The following is a 17923-nucleotide window of genomic DNA, read 5'->3' as shown; positions in this document are numbered from 1 at the left end:
CATTTGTAATGTATCAATGGTACAAATTCAAAGCTTTTAATGACTACAATGCTGTTGCGGCATACTCCAAGCCGGCTGTTACAACTGATACACGCTCTGCTATGTGCTGAATCAAGCGCACCTCGCCAGGACCAACACGCAGGCCTAAGCGAAACAATTCTGTTTCGCCAATCGGGCGATTCTGCCGCATGGGCGTGCCTCGCGACGTTACACGCGCACGTTGATAGGCAGGTGCATACGCTTCATGCGCGTGCATAGGACTGTCTGCACCAACGCCCAGGATCAACTGCAATGCGGCCTCTCGATGCCTTGGCGTCGGCAGTGCGGCCCACGACTCGAGTGCGCGGCGCAATGGGCGATGCTCCTCGCCATATGGATGCAAAGCAGATATTGGCTGCAAAATGGCTCGGAGCTGGGTATCTGTGGCGAGTGACATAAGTTCTTCATGTCGAAGTGGTTTCGGATCAGCAGCACGTAAGGGATCAAGGTATATAAGTGGATCTGGCTCATCAGGCCATTCGAGCTCGTCGAGCGCTCGCAGCGCGGGCGAAGCTACTCTAGGTAGTGCTGGTCGAGCTGTTTCGTTTGTATCGCGCATCTCACCAATCTCCTCTGTCTGCTCGCCAACGACAACTACACGCGATCGTTGCTTCCGCTGCTGTTGAGCTTCTCCTGGCGAACGTTCAACATGTGTTAGCATGTCATTATCTAGGATAAATTGAATACACTGAGACAAGGCATCGACATGCTGCAAAATTTCCCTCTCCAGTAGCTGACGAAGTAAATCAGGTACTTGAAACGGATTTGATGCAGTGTTTCGTGGACGCACCCGACGTACCGGTTGCGTATTCTCAGAGACCGCATGCTTCTGCCCTTGTCGAGTTTCGGAACGCACCTCGTCATCTGGACGTGCACGCGGCTCAATCTTGCTAGATATGGCATCCGCCTCCGAGTCCATATCAGAATTCGAGTCTGAGTCGCCAGATTCTGAACCTTTACCGCCACTCGCCGAGGATGAGTCTGATTCCTTTTCGGAAGAAGACGAGTCCTCAGTGCTTGCTGCTGGGGTTTCTTTCCCATGGCCATTAGGACCCTCTTTCAGTTCCATGTCTCGATTAAGATCGAAGCTTTGCTTTGAATCATGAGTCTGGCTCGCACTTGTATCGCGAGCAGGGGTTTTATGCGGTTCAGTACCAGTACTCGTCGCACATGCAAAATCCTTTGTTTGTGCGGACCTCTTGTCTCTGAGTAGGCGGGCTTGATGTTTGACCTGCTTTTGTGCAATCACAGCAGATGTAGGAAACCGTTTTCGCCGTTGCCGTATCCATTCTTCCATTAGTTCTGGTGTATCAAGCCGGATATTGAGCCCAAATATTGTCGAGTCAGCAGGACCATCTGCTGCTCTTGTACCACCTTTTCTCAGCCGCACTTGCTTCTCACGTTCTTCTGCCATACGCATCGGGTCTCTTCGTTTAAGTTCTTCCATTCCTCCAGGCGGATATAGGAGATGACGATCAGCTCGGTGTAGCATAAGTTCCAGTTCAGAATGCGTAGAGAAAGTACATCTCGACGGCGTCGATAGCAAGGTCGTGTCGACGCCACAATACAGCACAGGTCCACTTGGCTTCCATCGTGGACGTGCTGGAAGCTTTCGTGGAATTTGTGAAGAAATGGCGCGTATACTCGAATCTGTCGGCTGCGATGACGCACTAAAACCGGGTAAAGAAGGCTGCAATTCAGAAGCAGGTAGTGGTAACGGCGCTGACTCGATCGTCGATGCGGACGGCTCTTTTTCGTGCGCGCTCATTTTTTTCATTAATTCATCCTCGCGAATATCTCCAAGATAGTTACCGTAATCATCGTATTGGGCTACTTTCTTCACGCGCCGAGCCTGTGACGGCACATGCTCAACCATGGATGAGCGAGAGATGCTAATGGCGCAGTATCTAGAACGAGCAGTGGAGGGAAGGTATAGCTTACTAAGCAAAGCAGGTATCTACGACGTGTTGATCAAGGAGGAGTCGGCGATTGCATTGATGAAGCAGTATCCGACGTTGACGATAGGCCTGAAGAGGCGCTATTTTCGGACTCCGATATGGACGAAGTTGATGGTGAAAAAGCGTCCTCGTCGGAAGCGCTTGGATTACGTTCTTCACGCCAGCGAAGCATTTCTTCGGCATAGACTTGGTGCACGAGCGAGCCGCCTAGTTTTTCTTCGAGCCATTCCAGGGCTCCCATGTCTAATACGATGCGCTGGAATTCTAACACTTGGTATGCATGGAGCTCTCCCGGCTGCTTAGCATGCTCCAGGCGTGGTCTCGGATGGGGCGGAAGCTCATGCAGACGCACAAGGTCCACATCGGGCAGGTTCCTTTGTGCGAGAGCAAAGTGCCGAATGTATTGTGCATGACGTGTAAGCTGCTGGTCCGTGTACATCAAATTAACAGAAGATGGACGCATGCTACCTCGCTCATTAGCAACAGGGGACACAGGGTCGCGCGGTGCTGTGAGAAAAAGTGTGTTCGTCCATTGCTTCGCGCTCAAAAGACGCGCCAGTTTATTGGTCGACATGGGCGGCGCGTACCAATCTAGACTTGGCACCACATGAAGACGTCCTTCACGGAAGCGCGCACTGAGAGCTGAGCGCAACGCTAGCTCACGCACCTTGCGTGGAAGGTCAGTCTTGAAATCACGAGGCTTGGGTCCATGTGCTACGCCGCCACCACGCAGCATGGGATTTCCTGCGTCGCTTAAGCGAGCACGACCAGTACCCTTTTGCGGCCGGAGCTTTTTTCCAGAGTATGCAACATCAGAACGAGACTTGGTGCTGGCAGTGCCACTTCTTAGCGCATCTAAGTAGTACACGACAGCCATGTGCATCGCATGCTGATGCGGAGCCGTATTAAAGACGTGTGAGGACATGGGCACATATGCAATGGCCCTCTTTCCTTGCGGGCGAGTCTCTGGACTCAGGTATGTGAGACGCGTGTGCACAAGGGGTGAAGATCGCTCCAGGGCGTACAGCTCCGAAGTGTCGTCCTGACTTCCGATGCTCGCATCAGCTGACACAGGCTCCGCTGGCGGGACTTGAGGACCATGAATGAAACGCACAGATGAAATTTTGGCACCATGTCTACGCAAAGAATGTGTACTCATCGAGCACACGGCGCGCGCCATGTGCACTGCACGACCCAACATGCTTGAGCTCGACTTCTTGCTTTTGACAACGGCGACGACAATGGCTATCGTGCCAGTTGCCATACTAACGCCAAAGCAGACGTGCGACGGTCGGCCGACGTGCTGATGATGTAATAGATAGGGGATTTGGGCACTCCACGAAACTAGGTTGTCATCCAAATGTGCTAAAGTGCAAAATTGGCCGGTCTCTTTGAAACTATATGATGTGAAATACATCACGTGCACAATACCAGTGCTTGATTCGTGACCGCGCAGGTGCAAGCGGGTGAGCAACTGCCACCTGGCTTTCTCACCATCCTACATATCGAGCAAGGTACGTTGGACGCCGCAGGTACAGTGGCAGAAAAACGTGAGCCCAACGAGCTAGAAAGTAACACAGTACACAGATGTCTGAAGCGAAGGGTGCGACGCCGTTCGTTTCATGCTTCGGCAAGAAGAAGACCGCCACTGCCGTGGCGCACGCCAAGGAAGGCAAGGGTCAGATTCGCTTGAACGGCCAACCCATTTCGCTCATTCAGCCTGATGTCCTCCGCTGGAAGGTGTACGAGCCAATCCTTATGGTGGGCGAGGACAAGTTTGCGCCTATTGACATTCGTATTCGTGTGTCGGGCGGTGGTCACACCTCGCAGGTGTACGCGATCCGCCAGGCTATTGCTAAGGCGCTCGTTGCGTACTACGCAAAGTACTTTGACGCTGCTTCAGCCCTTGAGCTGCGCCAGCACTTCATCTCGTACGACCGCACGCTGCTGATTGCTGACCCGCGTCGCTGCGAGCCAAAGAAGTTCGGTGGTCACGGTGCACGCGCGCGCCGCCAGAAGTCGTACCGTTAAATTGTGTATGGTGTGTTGCAGCAGGCAGCAACCTCGCGTCTCGAATGTATTTGGCTCGATTGGATGGCCTGCTTGTATGCTGTTTATGGAGCTTGTGTTGAATTTTCATGCTCTATATGTAACTTTTCCGTGCTCTGCCGGTACTGACAACCATCACTTTGAATAGTGCCTGGTGAATAAAAATGCGCTCTCCTAACGGGGACATGCAATATATATGCCTTTTACCCCAATATTATCCGTGTTTGACTTCATGTGTATGTGTGCTTAGCCTTGCGAACATGTTACAACAGTTAGTATGGAATGTTTGTTCTACGTAGACAGAGTTCCGTAAGGAGCATGGTGGCAAGAAGAGATATTCAGTTACGTTTGTGTACGAACAGTGTCCGACTGAAGTTCTTGGAGTCGTTCGGCCAGCCGTTGCGACTCAGACACAATTACCGCTTCATTGACCCATGCCCCATGGAAAGTTTCGGCGCGCCGCATTTCCTCGGAACTAAAATGCACAGATGACCCGGTCTCGCCATCCGCACCACGGCCTGTTTGAGACGCGCCCAAAAGTGCATCAAGATCACGAGCTTGACTTGCGATCCATGCATTCAAGTGACCTTGTGGATCCTGGGCAAATGCCGTGAAAAACTGTCGTGCGGCGGCGCGATTTCGAATTGTAAGAGCCGTCTGTGCAATTTGATCATCCAGCGCCGCAATCTCGTTGCTAAGCGAGCTGTTGGCATCAAACCGCGTTAAAACATTGTGCTGCCGCATACGTAATGCCCAGTCATCCATATCCAATTCAATATCAAAAGCCATAGGGTTACGGTGTTCGGCTTTATCTGTGCGCACGTAGTACTCTAGAACGATCGGCTGCGGCGGGTGCAAAAAACGATGCAACACCTCAGGTACGTGGTGAAAATTGATGGTCGGTGTGCGGAACAATGCTTGTAATGGTGCATCCAATCGTACAACACGGTGGTCATTCTCGTCCAGAAGTTGATGCTGCTTAATGTAGCCCCACAGTGCACCTAGAACACCGGCTCGCGTTTCTTCCTGAATGTCCAATAGCTGTGCCAGCGGTGGTGACAATGAGAATCGCTCCGGCACATATAATGGATACAATACGATTTTTGCCTTCACCGGCTCTGTTCCTGTGCGCTTGATTTCAAAGCCATCCAAGGCCGGCTCTGCACTGTGAATAAGTGGATTCTCCGTCGCTGTATTTGCACCTGTTCCCCCAATCGATGGCTGGGGTGCAACACTGGGCGACGGACGGTGCCATTCTACAATATTGCTCGCACCAAGAGACTCATCTGGATAGAGGTTCGGATCACGAGAGAACTCGACAACGCAGGACTTTATAAGATTACTGAACTTGTGAGCCCCAATCCTCGCTGCTGTTGCGTGCGCTGACAATGCAGCTCCGGCACGCGAACGAAAGCTTGGATCTAACAAGCGCCCTTCGATTCGGAGAGTCCATGAAGGCACGTCTGTATGATCCGTCTTCGCTGCGCTTTTAGGTCTGGGTGCAGCGGCTCCACTGTCATCATCGTCACCTCCGTCACCGTCATCAGCATCTGCGGTCATTTCCGTTGCATCTCGGCGTTGTTCTTTTTCTGCGACTTGAAATGGTTGGTTCGCACATGTATTACTCAAAAAGATTCGCAGGGTCCGTTTCACCTTCGGTGGCTTACCCATGGAGTCCATCAATTCAGCGCGCTTGCATGCCATGATCCAGTCCAGATTACGCTCCATACGCTGAAGATCATTATAGATTGCACTTTCTTTCACTTGTCGCTTTATAAATGGCGGCAGACTCCGGTCCGTGGGCTTGTCACGCTTGGTGCCGCGGAATCCCTCACCAACAAGAATATCGTAATGGTTGCGAGCGCGAATTCGTTGCGCTTGGGTCTGAGCAGATGCGCGTACATGTGCTTGTTGTTGTTGCTGCTGCTGTTGCTGTTGTTGCATATGAGGCATATGTTGTTTTTGCGACTGTATCCTTAATCCTACTGTCGTAAGCGGGGGGGCTTCGCGCCAGACGTTGGCCCCAACAGCCGATTCGCGTAGCGTGTCAGGGTACTGGAGTGTCCATCGGTTGCCAGTTGAGCCGGCCATTTGGGCTGGGATTTATTCTTACATAATTTATAGCCGTATTGACATAGACACTTCTCCAGACTTATTGCCTCACACAAGGGCCAAGACGCGACCAGAGTAGAATCTGGGTTCTTTGTTGACATGTCAACAGAGGGACGAGCAAACGAACTTCAAAATGCAACTGCATCTGCATCAGAGGCGGATATTACGCCTATACAGACGAAACTAGTTTTGCTTGGAGAGGCGGCTGTTGGTAAAACCTCAGTGGTGCACCGCTTCGTGCAAGATGACTTCCAAGAGAATCGTGAGCCGACAATTGGCGCCGCTTTTCTAACGGTAAGATGAAATCATTTACTTTAGATGCTAATGCAGTACAGCAACGTTGCCGCCTTGAGGACCGGCTTATAAAGTTCGAGATTTGGGACACGGCTGGCCAGGAGCGGTTTCACAGCCTAGCTCCAATGTATTATCGCAACGCTCAGGCTAGTGCTGTGGTGTATGATGTAACAAAAGCAGCCTCGTTTGAGAAAGCAAAGTCTTGGGTCAAAGAGCTTCAGCGTCAAGCTAATCCTGATATCGTGATCGCTTTAGTTGGAAATAAAATTGACTTGGTTGCAGATGACGCGCATACAGCTGTCGATGAGTCTGGTGAAGGAGATGATGAGGATGATGAAGAAAATGATTCGGCTAAATCAATGATTGTAAAGCGCGAAGTGCCCAAATCTGAAGCTCAGAATTATGCAGATGAAGCGGGATTATTGTTCATTGAGACTAGTGCAAAGACTGGAGAAGGTGTTCTTGAAGCATTTACTGAGATAGCCAAGCATATCCCAGTCGATGCCAAGCCTAAACACCATCAAGCAGCTTCTTCGGGAAATGCACGGACCGAACTTGTGGATCTGCAGCGTCGCACCAACGTGCCTGGACGCGATGGCTGCAGTTGTTAAATTCATCTTGCACAGTACTCAACCCTTCACAAATGAAATCAATTTTACATAGTACATAAGTTTTGTTTTACAGAAATTCACAAACTAGAGACTGTTCGGAAAGTTGCAGCGCATGAATGAACTGAGACATTACACAGTGTTCTGCTTGAAAATCGATCCGGTGTAACACGCTATATTGACAAATGGTCGGAGCATCTCGACTATGTCTATTATCGTATATAGTTATAAGCAATTCAATCATAAGTTCCTTGTACATCAGCTTTCATAATTTTGCTTTTAGGACTTGAAAGCTACCTCATGTCTAGATCTATGGCTATCTAGAAACCACGGTAGTTGATCTGCCATATAGTACGTGCACTACCAACATCTGACAGCGTGCATCAATTCAGGCTTGGGCTAGCTTGTTTAACCCGAACCACCCTTGTACACCTTGCCGAACATGACCTGCTGGAGCTTGTCGTAACCAGCGATCGTACCAGCAGCGGCAATACCACGGAGAATGTTGGCACCGGCACCCTTGAACATCGAGTAAACACCCTCAGCAGCAATGATCGAGGAGGCGGCGTGGAGCATGTTCTTGTAGGCGACACCACCACCCGATGTCATCATCATACGACGACGGATAGTGTCAAGAGGGTACGAGGCGAGACCAGCAGTCGTGGTAACACCCCAGCCAAGGAAGAACGAAGCAAGGAAGTTCTCCGAGAGCTTGCCTGGCAGGAGGACAGGCTTAAGCGAGTCGTAGAGACCGAAGTACAGACCACGGTACACAATGATACCAACCACCGAGGGGAAGAAGCCACGGTAGAGACCCATAATACCGTCCACAGCGATCGTCTTGCGGTAAACGTCGACAAGACCGTTGAACTGGCGCTCACCGCCCTTGGCAGCCGACTTAGCATCGTTAGCCAGACGGGTACGAGCGTAGTCAAGCGAGTACACGAAGACAAGCGACGAAGCACCAGCAGCACCACCCGAAGCAATGTTCGAGCCGAGCTTCTTCATGTAGGCAGCGTCCTTAGGCACACGGAACATAGCCTTGAAGTAGTCCTTGAAGGCGAAGTTCAGGGCCTGAGTAGGGAAGTAACGGATGACGTTGGCAGTGTTACCACGCCACAGCGAGGCGAGACCCTCGTTCTGGTAAGTGCGCACGAAGCAGTCACCAATACCCCTTGTAGGGACCAGAGAGACGACCCTGCTTGATCATCTCACCCCTGGTTCTGGATGAGCAGCTTCACACGCTCAATGGGGGCGGCAGCTGTCTTCGAGACAGCGGCGGACACACCACCCATCATGAAGTCGGTCAAGAAACCCGACATGCTCTTACCAGACTTGCCGTCGCTAGCCATTTTGTTCTGCATCTGTGTTAGCCATCTTTGCTGCGCTTAACCTAAGACCACGTACTAGAAGGAAGAGGTGAGGTAAGAAGACGAGGTTTTCTCAGCTTCGTACTCTTATGCAAAGAACACTAGTGCTCGGCCGGCATTTTTGTGCTTCCCGAACACGATCCGCAGCGTTTTACTTCGTGGCAGGCGTTCGCGCATGCATTTCGGACATTTTCGGCACACATCCTCGCATTATTTGTCGGCCGTGCATGCAATGGCATACATGCATGCCGGCCACCACAGCCATTTAATTCACCAAATCTACATGTATGTACACGTGGGTATTTGCTGAGGATCGGGTGTAGCACAAATTCTGAGGCCTCGAACCAATGGCAGTAAATTTGTTGTGCTAGTTTAGTAGCACGACCGAATTGGCGAGTCCAGCTTGAGCCACTGAGACTGACTCATCGGGCAGGGGTTTGGGTGGGAAAGAAGTCCGAAGCGTATATGGCCGGTTGGCCAAATCAGGACGATGCCTGTATCCCATGGTCAGTGACTGTCATAGCGTAAGAATCACTTACACCTCTATTTCTCTCCGCAGATCGGATATAGTGTGGCTCTCATTTAGCCTGAGAATCAGGCACTGACCATCGCTTAGTCGTACTTGAATTTGAACCGTGGGCTTAGAGAGATCCACGTCAGTAGAACTAGAACTAGCTGACTTTGCTGAGGATTCTCTAGAGGCATCTAAAGCAGCTGCGTGCTTGTTGGTAGCCTTTGTTACAGTACCGTCAGCTGTTAACCGATGAGCAGAATCACCCAGACCACTTGCGCTAGGTGCACCCAAACGATTACCCTGGCCCATGAACGGCTTCGAAGGGGGTGGTGGTGGCGGTATATACTTTTCATGCGTACGCCTGGCAACAAGCAGCTCGACTGGTTGACCAAAACGCACATTCAGCAAGCTTAAAGGAGCTCGACCCGAATTTATGGCCTGAAGAGTGCTTTGGTTTCCTGGATCATCATAGCGCAGTAAGGGACCATCTTCAATAGAAAATCCGTCTTGCCAGAAAGTGAGATGTCTAACGGCGGGCTCCTCATCACCTGGCTCGTCTAGGTCCACCGAGCCAGGCATGTGAGGGTCCGGAACATGAGTAGAAATTCCATCTTCGTGGTCATGCTTCTCATTCCCTTGTCCGACAGTTGCGCCACCAATCGAGTATCCTGTACCAGAGAAAGCCGTGCTCCTTTTCGCATCACTGTGCCCTTGTCCTAAGTTCACAGCAGCAGGATCGTCGGAAACAGGAGGATGAGACGAGGATGCCGCTTTCGACAGGATGTCATCTACCAAATTTCGGCCAGTTCCTCCAAGCCTATGCTCAGGGGTTTCGACATTCAAACCACTTCTCTCGCCGCCAGTGAAGAGATTCACGGGTTCGTTATTATTGTCACGCGGTTTTTGCTCAGACCGCAAGTCATTAAATGTCATGATGCCACCTGAGCGAGGTTTTTGTGTTCTTCGAGCAGACGTCGGCGCCTTCGACGGCCATGGCGAATCATCAGACACAGATGCCCCACTCAGTGTACGTGGCCCACTTGACGTGGACTGAGCAGGCGAAACGTGTGAAGCAGTGCCCACGGATTCTTCCTGTGCGTCTGTTATGCCGGTCTCACTTGCCTCAAAGTACGACGATAGAGCCATATTGACATCGCCGTTGGCAGACTCTACAAATTGTCTCAATCATAAGCGAGCTATGCAACTTACTTTGCCTCTTCGGATGATGCGCCTGTAATGCTCACAAATTGTGAAATACCTTCTTCCATAGCCATGGTCAGTGCTTGCTTGTATGAGTGAGGACACGCATCACATCGGCGCACGGGTCGCCTGGTAACTGGATGGGAATTATGCATGCTTACAATCGGATAGTCGTTACAAGTTGTCTCATCCATTGCACAGTGACTGCAGTGATGACAGCGGCAGGCTCAGAAGCCCCCAAGGAGTTCCAGGTGCGGCAGCCAGTGAATGAAGCATTCAATGCTGCAGCTGCTAGTGCAGCTGTTGGATTGCTTGTGAGTGCTGTGCAAAATAGTCTGCAAAAGCACAAAGCTGGCGCTATGGGTATCTTTTCCCGCACGGGCGGTACTATTGCAATTTTTAGTGCGTATTTCACGTTGACCAGCTGACCATGCAGCGCTTGTCGGCGGTCTGTTTGCATACTCGGATGCCTCGGTCGCTAACTTCCGGCACCGGGAAGATGGATGGAATGGCGCCGCAGGTGGATGTGCTGCCGGTCTGGTCATGGGTGCTGCTTGTAAGTGACTTGTCCTCATCTATCGTGCATGTGATTTTATTCTAACCCGTTAGCTCGCTCTATGCCCCTTATGGCCGGTTCATGTGCTGGCCTAGGTGCGCTCGTCGGTACATTCCAAGCTGCTGGCGGCTCGTTGCTGAACACGCGTGGCTACCGCCCGGAGCTTCGGAATATCGACTCTGATGACAAGGAGAGCCCGCTTAAAACCTTCTCGCAAGAGAGGCGCCACCGCTTCTTCAAGGTACGTAAGAGTAAAGAAAATGAAAGTTTGAAAGTTCGGTCTCATTAACCCCTGCAGAAGACGCCCGAGTCGGAATAGACAGGATGCACACATCACATTGCTTCGTGCATACCACTATATGCTAGCATGGAAAGTAGGAAAGCAAATGCGTCTGCATGCATTGGTTGAATGAAAGTTTATCTAGCTTGTTTGCCATTGGCACACGAATAGAATTGGAGCTCTCCAAGGACGAAAGACCTGAAACTTTGGATTCCCTTAGGCGCTGGGTTGAACCGAACGAGCAGGTGTAAGACTCCTTCGGAGAGCAAATTAGTCCCAAATTGTCTGAGTCAGGAATGCACGCATGGGTCCTACTGGCAATTTCGCACTACTAAAATCGAGCGTTGCGAGTTCTAGATAACCAGCTACCTACATGTAACCCTTACTTTGGAGCCATGATTGCACGTCGGTCACGTCACGTTCAAGCCAGCGCGCTTGGGCGTGAACAGAGTCTAAACCTTGAGCGAGACTCATACTAAACTTGGACGTATCGCGCTTCTCGAAGAACTGCCGGATGTCGGCTGCATCCTTGTCTGATGTGAACGTGCTGATGGACGATTTGATCAAGTTCGCCAGAGAGAAGTTGCCCTCGAACGACTTAACAAGTTCGTCGAAGCGTGCTTTGACAGTTTCCCACAGAGTGCGCCGTGAGCGTGGGTTCGATGACAGGGATGCGAAGAAGTACATGAAGTCTTGCGTTTTCACATGGCCGCTGAACAAGAAATCAAATGTCCGTTGAAGCAATGCAGTATCTTGTGCATTTCCAAGTGCGATCATCGCTGATGTCTTGTGTGCAGGCGTCGGTGGCGAGCGATAGATACTCAAAACGGTTTCGTACTCCTTCTCACCTCCATGTTTAATGGCTTGTGCCAGTACTGTCCGCAACAAGTCTGGGTGAATTAGACTGTAATCGCCCTTTTCTTGGAGAGGCGCAAAGCGACGGCGAATCTCGCTGATTGTCCACTCATCACCAGCTGAAGCCGCTGCCGAAATGACTGTCTCACGCAACTCACGCAACTCACTCGAGTCATTCCCTCCAAACTCGAATGTCAGCTCGCGAGCCATAGGACCAAACACATCAGCACGGAACTTGTTAATACCCTCACGCACGGGTTCAGGCTGTTCCCACCAGACACTAGCAAGCTTTGCAAGGTTGAGTGCGGCAGCCGTATTAACCAAGGAGCTGTCGTCTCCGCGAAGAGCGTGCATAAGAGCCAGACCACCAGACGTTTTGGAGTAGCCAGCTTGTGCAAGCGTGAATGCATCGCTGACGAGGCCGACACGATCTTCAAGGGAAAACGCGCTGTCTTTCTGCGCGGCAGCCTTGCCAAGCTTCGCCAAATGCTCAGGAGAGTACGCGACGCGATACACACCGATGGTTTCGGCATTGAGTTTCCAAACGCTGTTCCTCGCATCGGGCAAAGGAATCTCCTTTTCGCGCTCCCCATTCAGCATTGCATCATAGTCTGTAGTGGGCTTACTGTCCTTGACTACCTTGAGCGCCAAGGGTCCCTGCCACAGGGTCTCGTCTTCCTCAGGTGTTGGATCACCTGTCGCAAGGAAGCGATTCTGACGAACTCGAATCGAGTTTGAGCCTTCAGACACAGTCAGTACTGGAAAGCCCTGCTTGAGAACCCAGTTTGACATGATGGCATTCACGTCGCGACCAGAGGCTTGACTAATGCCGTCCCAGAGGTCGCTCGTGACCGTGTTGCCGTAGAGATGCTTTTTCAAGTACAGGCTTACACCCTTCAAAAACACATCTTCGCCTAGCATCTTCGACAACATGCGCAATACACTCGCACCTTTTGAGTAGGAGATGGCGTCAAAGACTTGGTTCACGGCATCTTCGACATTTTCGCCCTGGAGTGGAATCTCGATTGGATGTGACGAACGCTTTCCATCCAGATCAAGCGCTCGGTTCAAATGCGAAACGATAAACTCGCTAGCACTCTTCCACTCGGGGAATACGCGATCAAGGATAATCACCTCGCCCATGAGTGTGGCAAACGCCTCGTTAAGCCACAGATTGTCCCACCATGCCATTGTTGCGATGTCACCAAACCACATGTGTGCGACCTCATGTGATTGGACAGCGGCCGTCGTCTTCATACCCTGGAGACCGGACTTTTCGTCGTACAAAAACACGGATGTACGCCCAGTGATCAGACCCCAGTTCTCCATTGCACCAGCATCAAAGTCTGACGCCACAAGTGTGTCGAGTTTGGGCAGCGGGTAAGCAATGTCGAACACTTTCTCATATTCAGGTAGCACCTTCTGCTTCACTTCGAGCGCGTACTGGGCCTGATGAATATACTCGGGTGTCGTATACACTCGCATTGGTACCTTCTTACCAGTGAGAGGTGATGTAAAAGAGCCGTCAATGTGTTCAAAGACACCGTTTGCCCATGCCACTAGATAACTTGATACCTTTGGTGTCTTAGCAAATTCTGTCAGAACCCAAGCATCGTTGCCCAAATCCGGCGCCTCCAGCTTCAGTTCATCCACGCGTAGCAGTTTTGCCACAGCATCTTTCTCAACGGCTTTGGTTTGCACACTGGGCATGTTTGCTAGAGCCGTCGTGGACTCGCGGTGCAGCATACGGAATGAATATGTGGCCTTGAGCTCAGGTTCATCCCAGCATGGAAAAGCGCGGCGCGCTGAAGTTGGCTCGAACTGTGTGAGGGCATAATTTCCTGTCCGTCCCTCATGATGCCACGTAGATTGATAATAGCCCATCATGCTCTGGTCGATAGCACCCCTATAGCCCACAACGAGCGAAAGGTTTGTGCCTTTTGTGACAGGCTCCGGAAGGGACACCGTTACACGCTCATGCGGCATGTCAATGGATGGTATCAGAACGTGCTGCTGATGGTTGTACGATACTAGCACATGACTTAGGTCAAGGCCCTTACCGATGTTGAATGAGAGGGTCTGAGTATCGCGTCCCACATCCAAGGCAATGTCCGCGACGCCCTGAAATTGAAGCTGTTCAAGATCTGAAAAAAGTGTAAGGTCATAGTGTATGGGACGCACATCCGTCGGTAGACGGAACCACTTGGATTCGTTCTGTGGCACACTCATGGAAGAGAATCGCGGCGCTGACTGTGGATTAAAGTACTGGTAGATAGGCTGTAGAAAAAACATGGTGCAGAAAAGTAGGAGAGGTATAACCCCGGTGTGAGTAATTATTTCCAGCATTTGTTGGTATCAGCCCACCTTTGGCTCACTCAGTTTCGGTATACGAGGTCGTAAAGCAGAATAAGCACGCTCAACTTGCTGGCCAACTAGTCTCGGAAACAACGTTCGACGGACAGGATGACAAAGCGTACGGAGCGCCAGGGACATCTGGTATTAGCAACCCGGTCGCTACACTCACGTACCCAATCAATGCAAGGTCGACGTCACGAGACAAGAAATCTTGCGAGATTGAAGCGCCTCCTGGATGTTCCTTTTTTTAGTCTGTCGCCCAAGCCGACACACAAATACCGAGGCTGACACCGGACACTGAACGCCGGGGGCACACGCACCGTCTTGCTGTCGTTACCTCCACCTCACTGCGGCGCATTTATGACTTGGCCGTCTCCTAATTGACATGCAATGCGGGGAATGCAACCTAGTTGCCGTTGTCATGTTTCAACCCAAACTAATCATGTACCAGACGCAGACGCCCACACATCGTCAACTCGAGTCCATCAGGTAGCCAATCCTCCGCTTCGTTCTTGTGTCTCTCAAGCATGCGATTTTGGTTGTAAATGAGCTATGGGTCTTGCGCGAGGCTTGTACAATACGTAAAGGGCTCGCGTCACAGGAAGAGGCCTGGATTGGCTTGGTGTTCGTCCACTAGCTCATTTCATAACATGGGAGACACGCATTGATATGCATATAGCCAATACGTTATTTCCTTCATTAAACTTGCACCAATAAGTACGATTCACGAAACGATACTCTGGATCGGCCTTCAACAAGTTTATGCGCAGAGGCATGCATGCTGGTGCATTGTCCTGTGTAGGGGTAGGATCTGCACGCCGACGCTGCTACTTAACTCTGCCTTGCTACGATGATCTCCAAACCTCACATCACGAACCTGACGGGGACTACACCACTGACATTAAGGTTGGGAGGTAATGGTGCTGGAAAAGCCATTGCTGCACATCCTCTGCATCGCGTTGGATCCATCGAGCTTGTGACAAAACAGACTCAAGTCCTTGCGCGAGACTCATGTGGTACATAGTGGTAGATCGGTGAGCAAAGAACCGCTGAATATCAGCAAGGTCTTCCTCGCTAGACAAAGCACTGATAGCGGCTTTTACCACACCCATAAGCGAGAAATTGCCTTCAAGTCTCTTTGAGAGCTCGTCAAAGTGCTTCTTCGTCTCATTCCAAAGCGCTCGTCGGCTGAAGGTGTTGCTCGAGAGCGCGTTGAAAATGTACGTGTAGTCCTGAGTCTTAATGTCACCATCAAAGACCAAGGATAGCGTACGTGCAATCAGGTCTGGGCGTTGTACAGAACCCAGAGCCATCAACGCACATGTTCGATGTAAGGGTGTCGGCGGTGCATGATACAACTGAAGCACCGTCTTATAGGCCTGCGCATCGCCATGCTTGACTGCCTCACTGAGCACGGTTCGAAGCACATCGGGATGAATGAGCGAATCATCGCCAGTATCTTGCCAATGGGTGAAACGGCGATGAATCTCACCGAGTGTCCATGCATCCCCAGCTGCAGCTGCCGCACTAATCACGGTCGTGCGCAATTCACGTGTCTCTGTCGAATCGTCATCACGAACATTGAACGACAACTTTCGGGCTAATGGACCGAACAGGTCTGCACGAAACTGGTTCAGTCCTACGCGAACAGAAGCAGCCTGTTCCCACCATGCACTTGATAACTGCTCCAGCTTCAAAGCGAGCGCCTGCAGAACTAGCGAGCTCGTCTCGCCATGCAGCGCGTGAGTCAGCGTCAGTGCTGAGGACGTTCTAGAATATCCTGCGTGTGCGAGTGAATACGCATCATCAATCAGACCGACACGATCTTCCACAGAGAGAGGGCTTGAGGGACCTAATGACGCAACCTCCCCTAGCCTAGCCAGATGTTCAGGTGTGTAAACGACTCGGTATACGCCAGTCGTGTCAGCATTTAGTTTCCAGAATGAGGAATTAGCGCGCTCGAAAGGAATGTGCATCGATCGCTGACCACGCAGCATGGACTTTGAATCCACGTATTTCTTTGTTTTGAGACCAAGGGGCACATGCCACAGCGTGGAATCTTCTTCAGGTGTCGGATCTCCTGTTTGAAGAAAACGATGCTGTTCGACGTAAATCGAATCTCCTTTCTCTGTTGCACTAATGACAGGGAAACCTTGTTGTAGGATCCAGTTTGACATGATCGTGTTCACATCGATACCGGCTGCCTGGCTGATGCCGTCCCATAAGTCCGCCGTGACAGTACTGCCGTATAGGTGTTTTTTCAAGTACAAGCTTACCCCGCGGAGAAAGACGTCTTTGCCTAGCATATGGGATAGCATTCGCAAGACACTGGCGCCCTTGGAGTATGAAATATCATCAAAAACCTGTGTTATTTCATCTTCGACCCGCTCACTCTGGAGTGGGATCTCAATCTGATGCGAGGAGCGCTTCGCGTCCAGTTGCAGTGCACGCATCCAGTGCATGACAACAAACTCGCTCGCACTTTTCCACGCGGGAAATACGCGGTCAAGGACAATGACCTCGCCCATGAGTGTCGCGAACGCCTCATTTAGCCACAGGCTTTCCCACCATGCGATTGTTGCTATATCGCCAAACCACATGTGTGCAATTTCGTGGCTCATGACGCCAGCGGTGTTTTTCATTCCACGCAGGCCCATAGATTCGTCATGCATGAATATAGAGCTCCGACCTGTGATGAGGCCCCAGTTCTCCATAGCACCGAAGTCGAAGTCCGCGGCGACAAGCGCATCGAGTTTGGGGAGCGGGTACGCGATGTCGAAAACCTTCTCATATTCAGGCAGTATTTTGGCCATGGCTTCAGTCGAAAATGCAGCCTGATGTATCAAGTCTGGTGTTGTGTACATGCGGAGCGGGATGACTCGTCCCGTCAACGGGGATATGGTCGTGTTGGAGACGTGCAGAAAAGCTCCATTGGCCCATGCTACGAGGTACGTAGCCATTTTTGGCGTCGTCTCAAATTCCGTTAGAAGCCATTCGTCCAGGTTGTATTGGTGTAATGAAAGTCCAGACGATCTTGTTTGCAAAAGTTGACGGACTTCTTCTTTATCCACGGATCGTTCGTATGCACTCGGCATGTTTGCCAGAGCGGTGGTGTTGACGCGATGCAACATACGAAACGTGAAGTTTGCTTTGTAGGCGGGTTCATCCCATCCTGGATAAGCGCGTCTAGCCGACGTGGGCTCAAATTGCGTCAATGCATACCTGCCCATCTGGCCTTCATGCGCCCATGTCGAATAATAGAAACCACGCAAGCTTCGATCAATCGCAGCACGAAAACCAGTTGATAGGAAGACACGCTCATTTTCACCTAACTTTTTGGGCAGCTTGACCATTGCACGTTCACGATCATGATGGATCGTAGGGGTCACAGTGTACATGTCACCATCCTGAGTCTGAACCCGTACGCGTCCAAGTTGCAAATTTCTACCAGCATGAAATTCGAGAATAGAAGTGCTTTTCAGGATGTCGAGTGTAATATTCACGCCCCCGGCAAATTCCAAGTCCTGTAGATCGGACATGATCGATAAGTCATAGTGCGTTGGACGCGCGGTATCAGGGAGATGAACAGACTGTGAGGATGAGGGAATTTTCACTGATGGCAACAGTGTTGCAGGGACATGCGTTTCCCTTTGATGCACGAGTGCCTTCCATGCCAACAGGAATGCAGTCGCAACAGATGAAGGAGCCCACATGGTGCGTGCGAAGCACACAT

At 51.1% G+C, this 17923-nt stretch overlaps 9 protein-coding genes across 9 annotated transcripts; 2 read left to right on the top strand and 7 right to left on the bottom strand.

Moving 5' to 3' along the window:
- Positions 1–43: 43 nt before the first annotated feature.
- Positions 44–1915, bottom strand: MGL_3656 (uncharacterized protein; the record flags this gene model as incomplete). Its single annotated transcript, XM_001729137.1, has 1 exon — positions 44–1915. One exon carries the CDS (start codon positions 1913–1915, stop codon positions 44–46), a length of 1872 nt encoding a protein of 623 aa, XP_001729189.1.
- Positions 1916–2010: 95 nt separating this feature from the next.
- MGL_3655 (uncharacterized protein) lies at positions 2011–3198 on the bottom strand (the record flags this gene model as incomplete). Its single annotated transcript, XM_001729136.1, has 1 exon — positions 2011–3198. The coding sequence occupies one exon, from the start codon at positions 3196–3198 to the stop codon at positions 2011–2013; it is 1188 nt and encodes a 395-aa protein (XP_001729188.1).
- Positions 3199–3584: 386 nt separating this feature from the next.
- On the top strand, positions 3585–4028 carry MGL_3654 (uncharacterized protein; the record flags this gene model as incomplete). The annotated part of the gene is made up of 1 exon (XM_001729135.1): positions 3585–4028. One exon carries the CDS (start codon positions 3585–3587, stop codon positions 4026–4028), a length of 444 nt encoding a protein of 147 aa, XP_001729187.1.
- A 360-nt stretch (positions 4029–4388) lies between these two features.
- MGL_3653 (uncharacterized protein) lies at positions 4389–6137 on the bottom strand (the record flags this gene model as incomplete). The annotated part of the gene is made up of 1 exon (XM_001729134.1): positions 4389–6137. One exon carries the CDS (start codon positions 6135–6137, stop codon positions 4389–4391), a length of 1749 nt encoding a protein of 582 aa, XP_001729186.1.
- Positions 6138–6457: 320 nt separating this feature from the next.
- MGL_3652 (uncharacterized protein) lies at positions 6458–7063 on the top strand (the record flags this gene model as incomplete). The annotated part of the gene is made up of 1 exon (XM_001729133.1): positions 6458–7063. One exon carries the CDS (start codon positions 6458–6460, stop codon positions 7061–7063), a length of 606 nt encoding a protein of 201 aa, XP_001729185.1.
- Positions 7064–7468: 405 nt separating this feature from the next.
- MGL_3651 (uncharacterized protein) lies at positions 7469–8098 on the bottom strand (the record flags this gene model as incomplete). The annotated part of the gene is made up of 1 exon (XM_001729132.1): positions 7469–8098. One exon carries the CDS (start codon positions 8096–8098, stop codon positions 7469–7471), a length of 630 nt encoding a protein of 209 aa, XP_001729184.1.
- An 867-nt stretch (positions 8099–8965) lies between these two features.
- MGL_3650 (uncharacterized protein) lies at positions 8966–10090 on the bottom strand (the record flags this gene model as incomplete). Its single annotated transcript, XM_001729131.1, has 1 exon — positions 8966–10090. One exon carries the CDS (start codon positions 10088–10090, stop codon positions 8966–8968), a length of 1125 nt encoding a protein of 374 aa, XP_001729183.1.
- Positions 10091–11349: 1259 nt separating this feature from the next.
- Positions 11350–14127, bottom strand: MGL_3649 (uncharacterized protein; the record flags this gene model as incomplete). Its single annotated transcript, XM_001729130.1, has 1 exon — positions 11350–14127. One exon carries the CDS (start codon positions 14125–14127, stop codon positions 11350–11352), a length of 2778 nt encoding a protein of 925 aa, XP_001729182.1.
- Positions 14128–15077: 950 nt separating this feature from the next.
- MGL_3648 (uncharacterized protein) lies at positions 15078–17903 on the bottom strand (the record flags this gene model as incomplete). The annotated part of the gene is made up of 1 exon (XM_001729129.1): positions 15078–17903. The coding sequence occupies one exon, from the start codon at positions 17901–17903 to the stop codon at positions 15078–15080; it is 2826 nt and encodes a 941-aa protein (XP_001729181.1).
- Positions 17904–17923: the final 20 nt, after the last annotated feature.

The sequence above is a fragment of the Malassezia globosa genome, assembly GCF_000181695.2.
Source record: "Malassezia globosa CBS 7966 chromosome Unknown mgl_sf_10.1, whole genome shotgun sequence".
Lineage (NCBI taxonomy): Eukaryota > Fungi > Basidiomycota > Malasseziomycetes > Malasseziales > Malasseziaceae > Malassezia > Malassezia globosa.
Note: the sequence above shows the minus strand (reverse complement) of the source record. Positions and strands in the feature narration are given on the sequence as shown.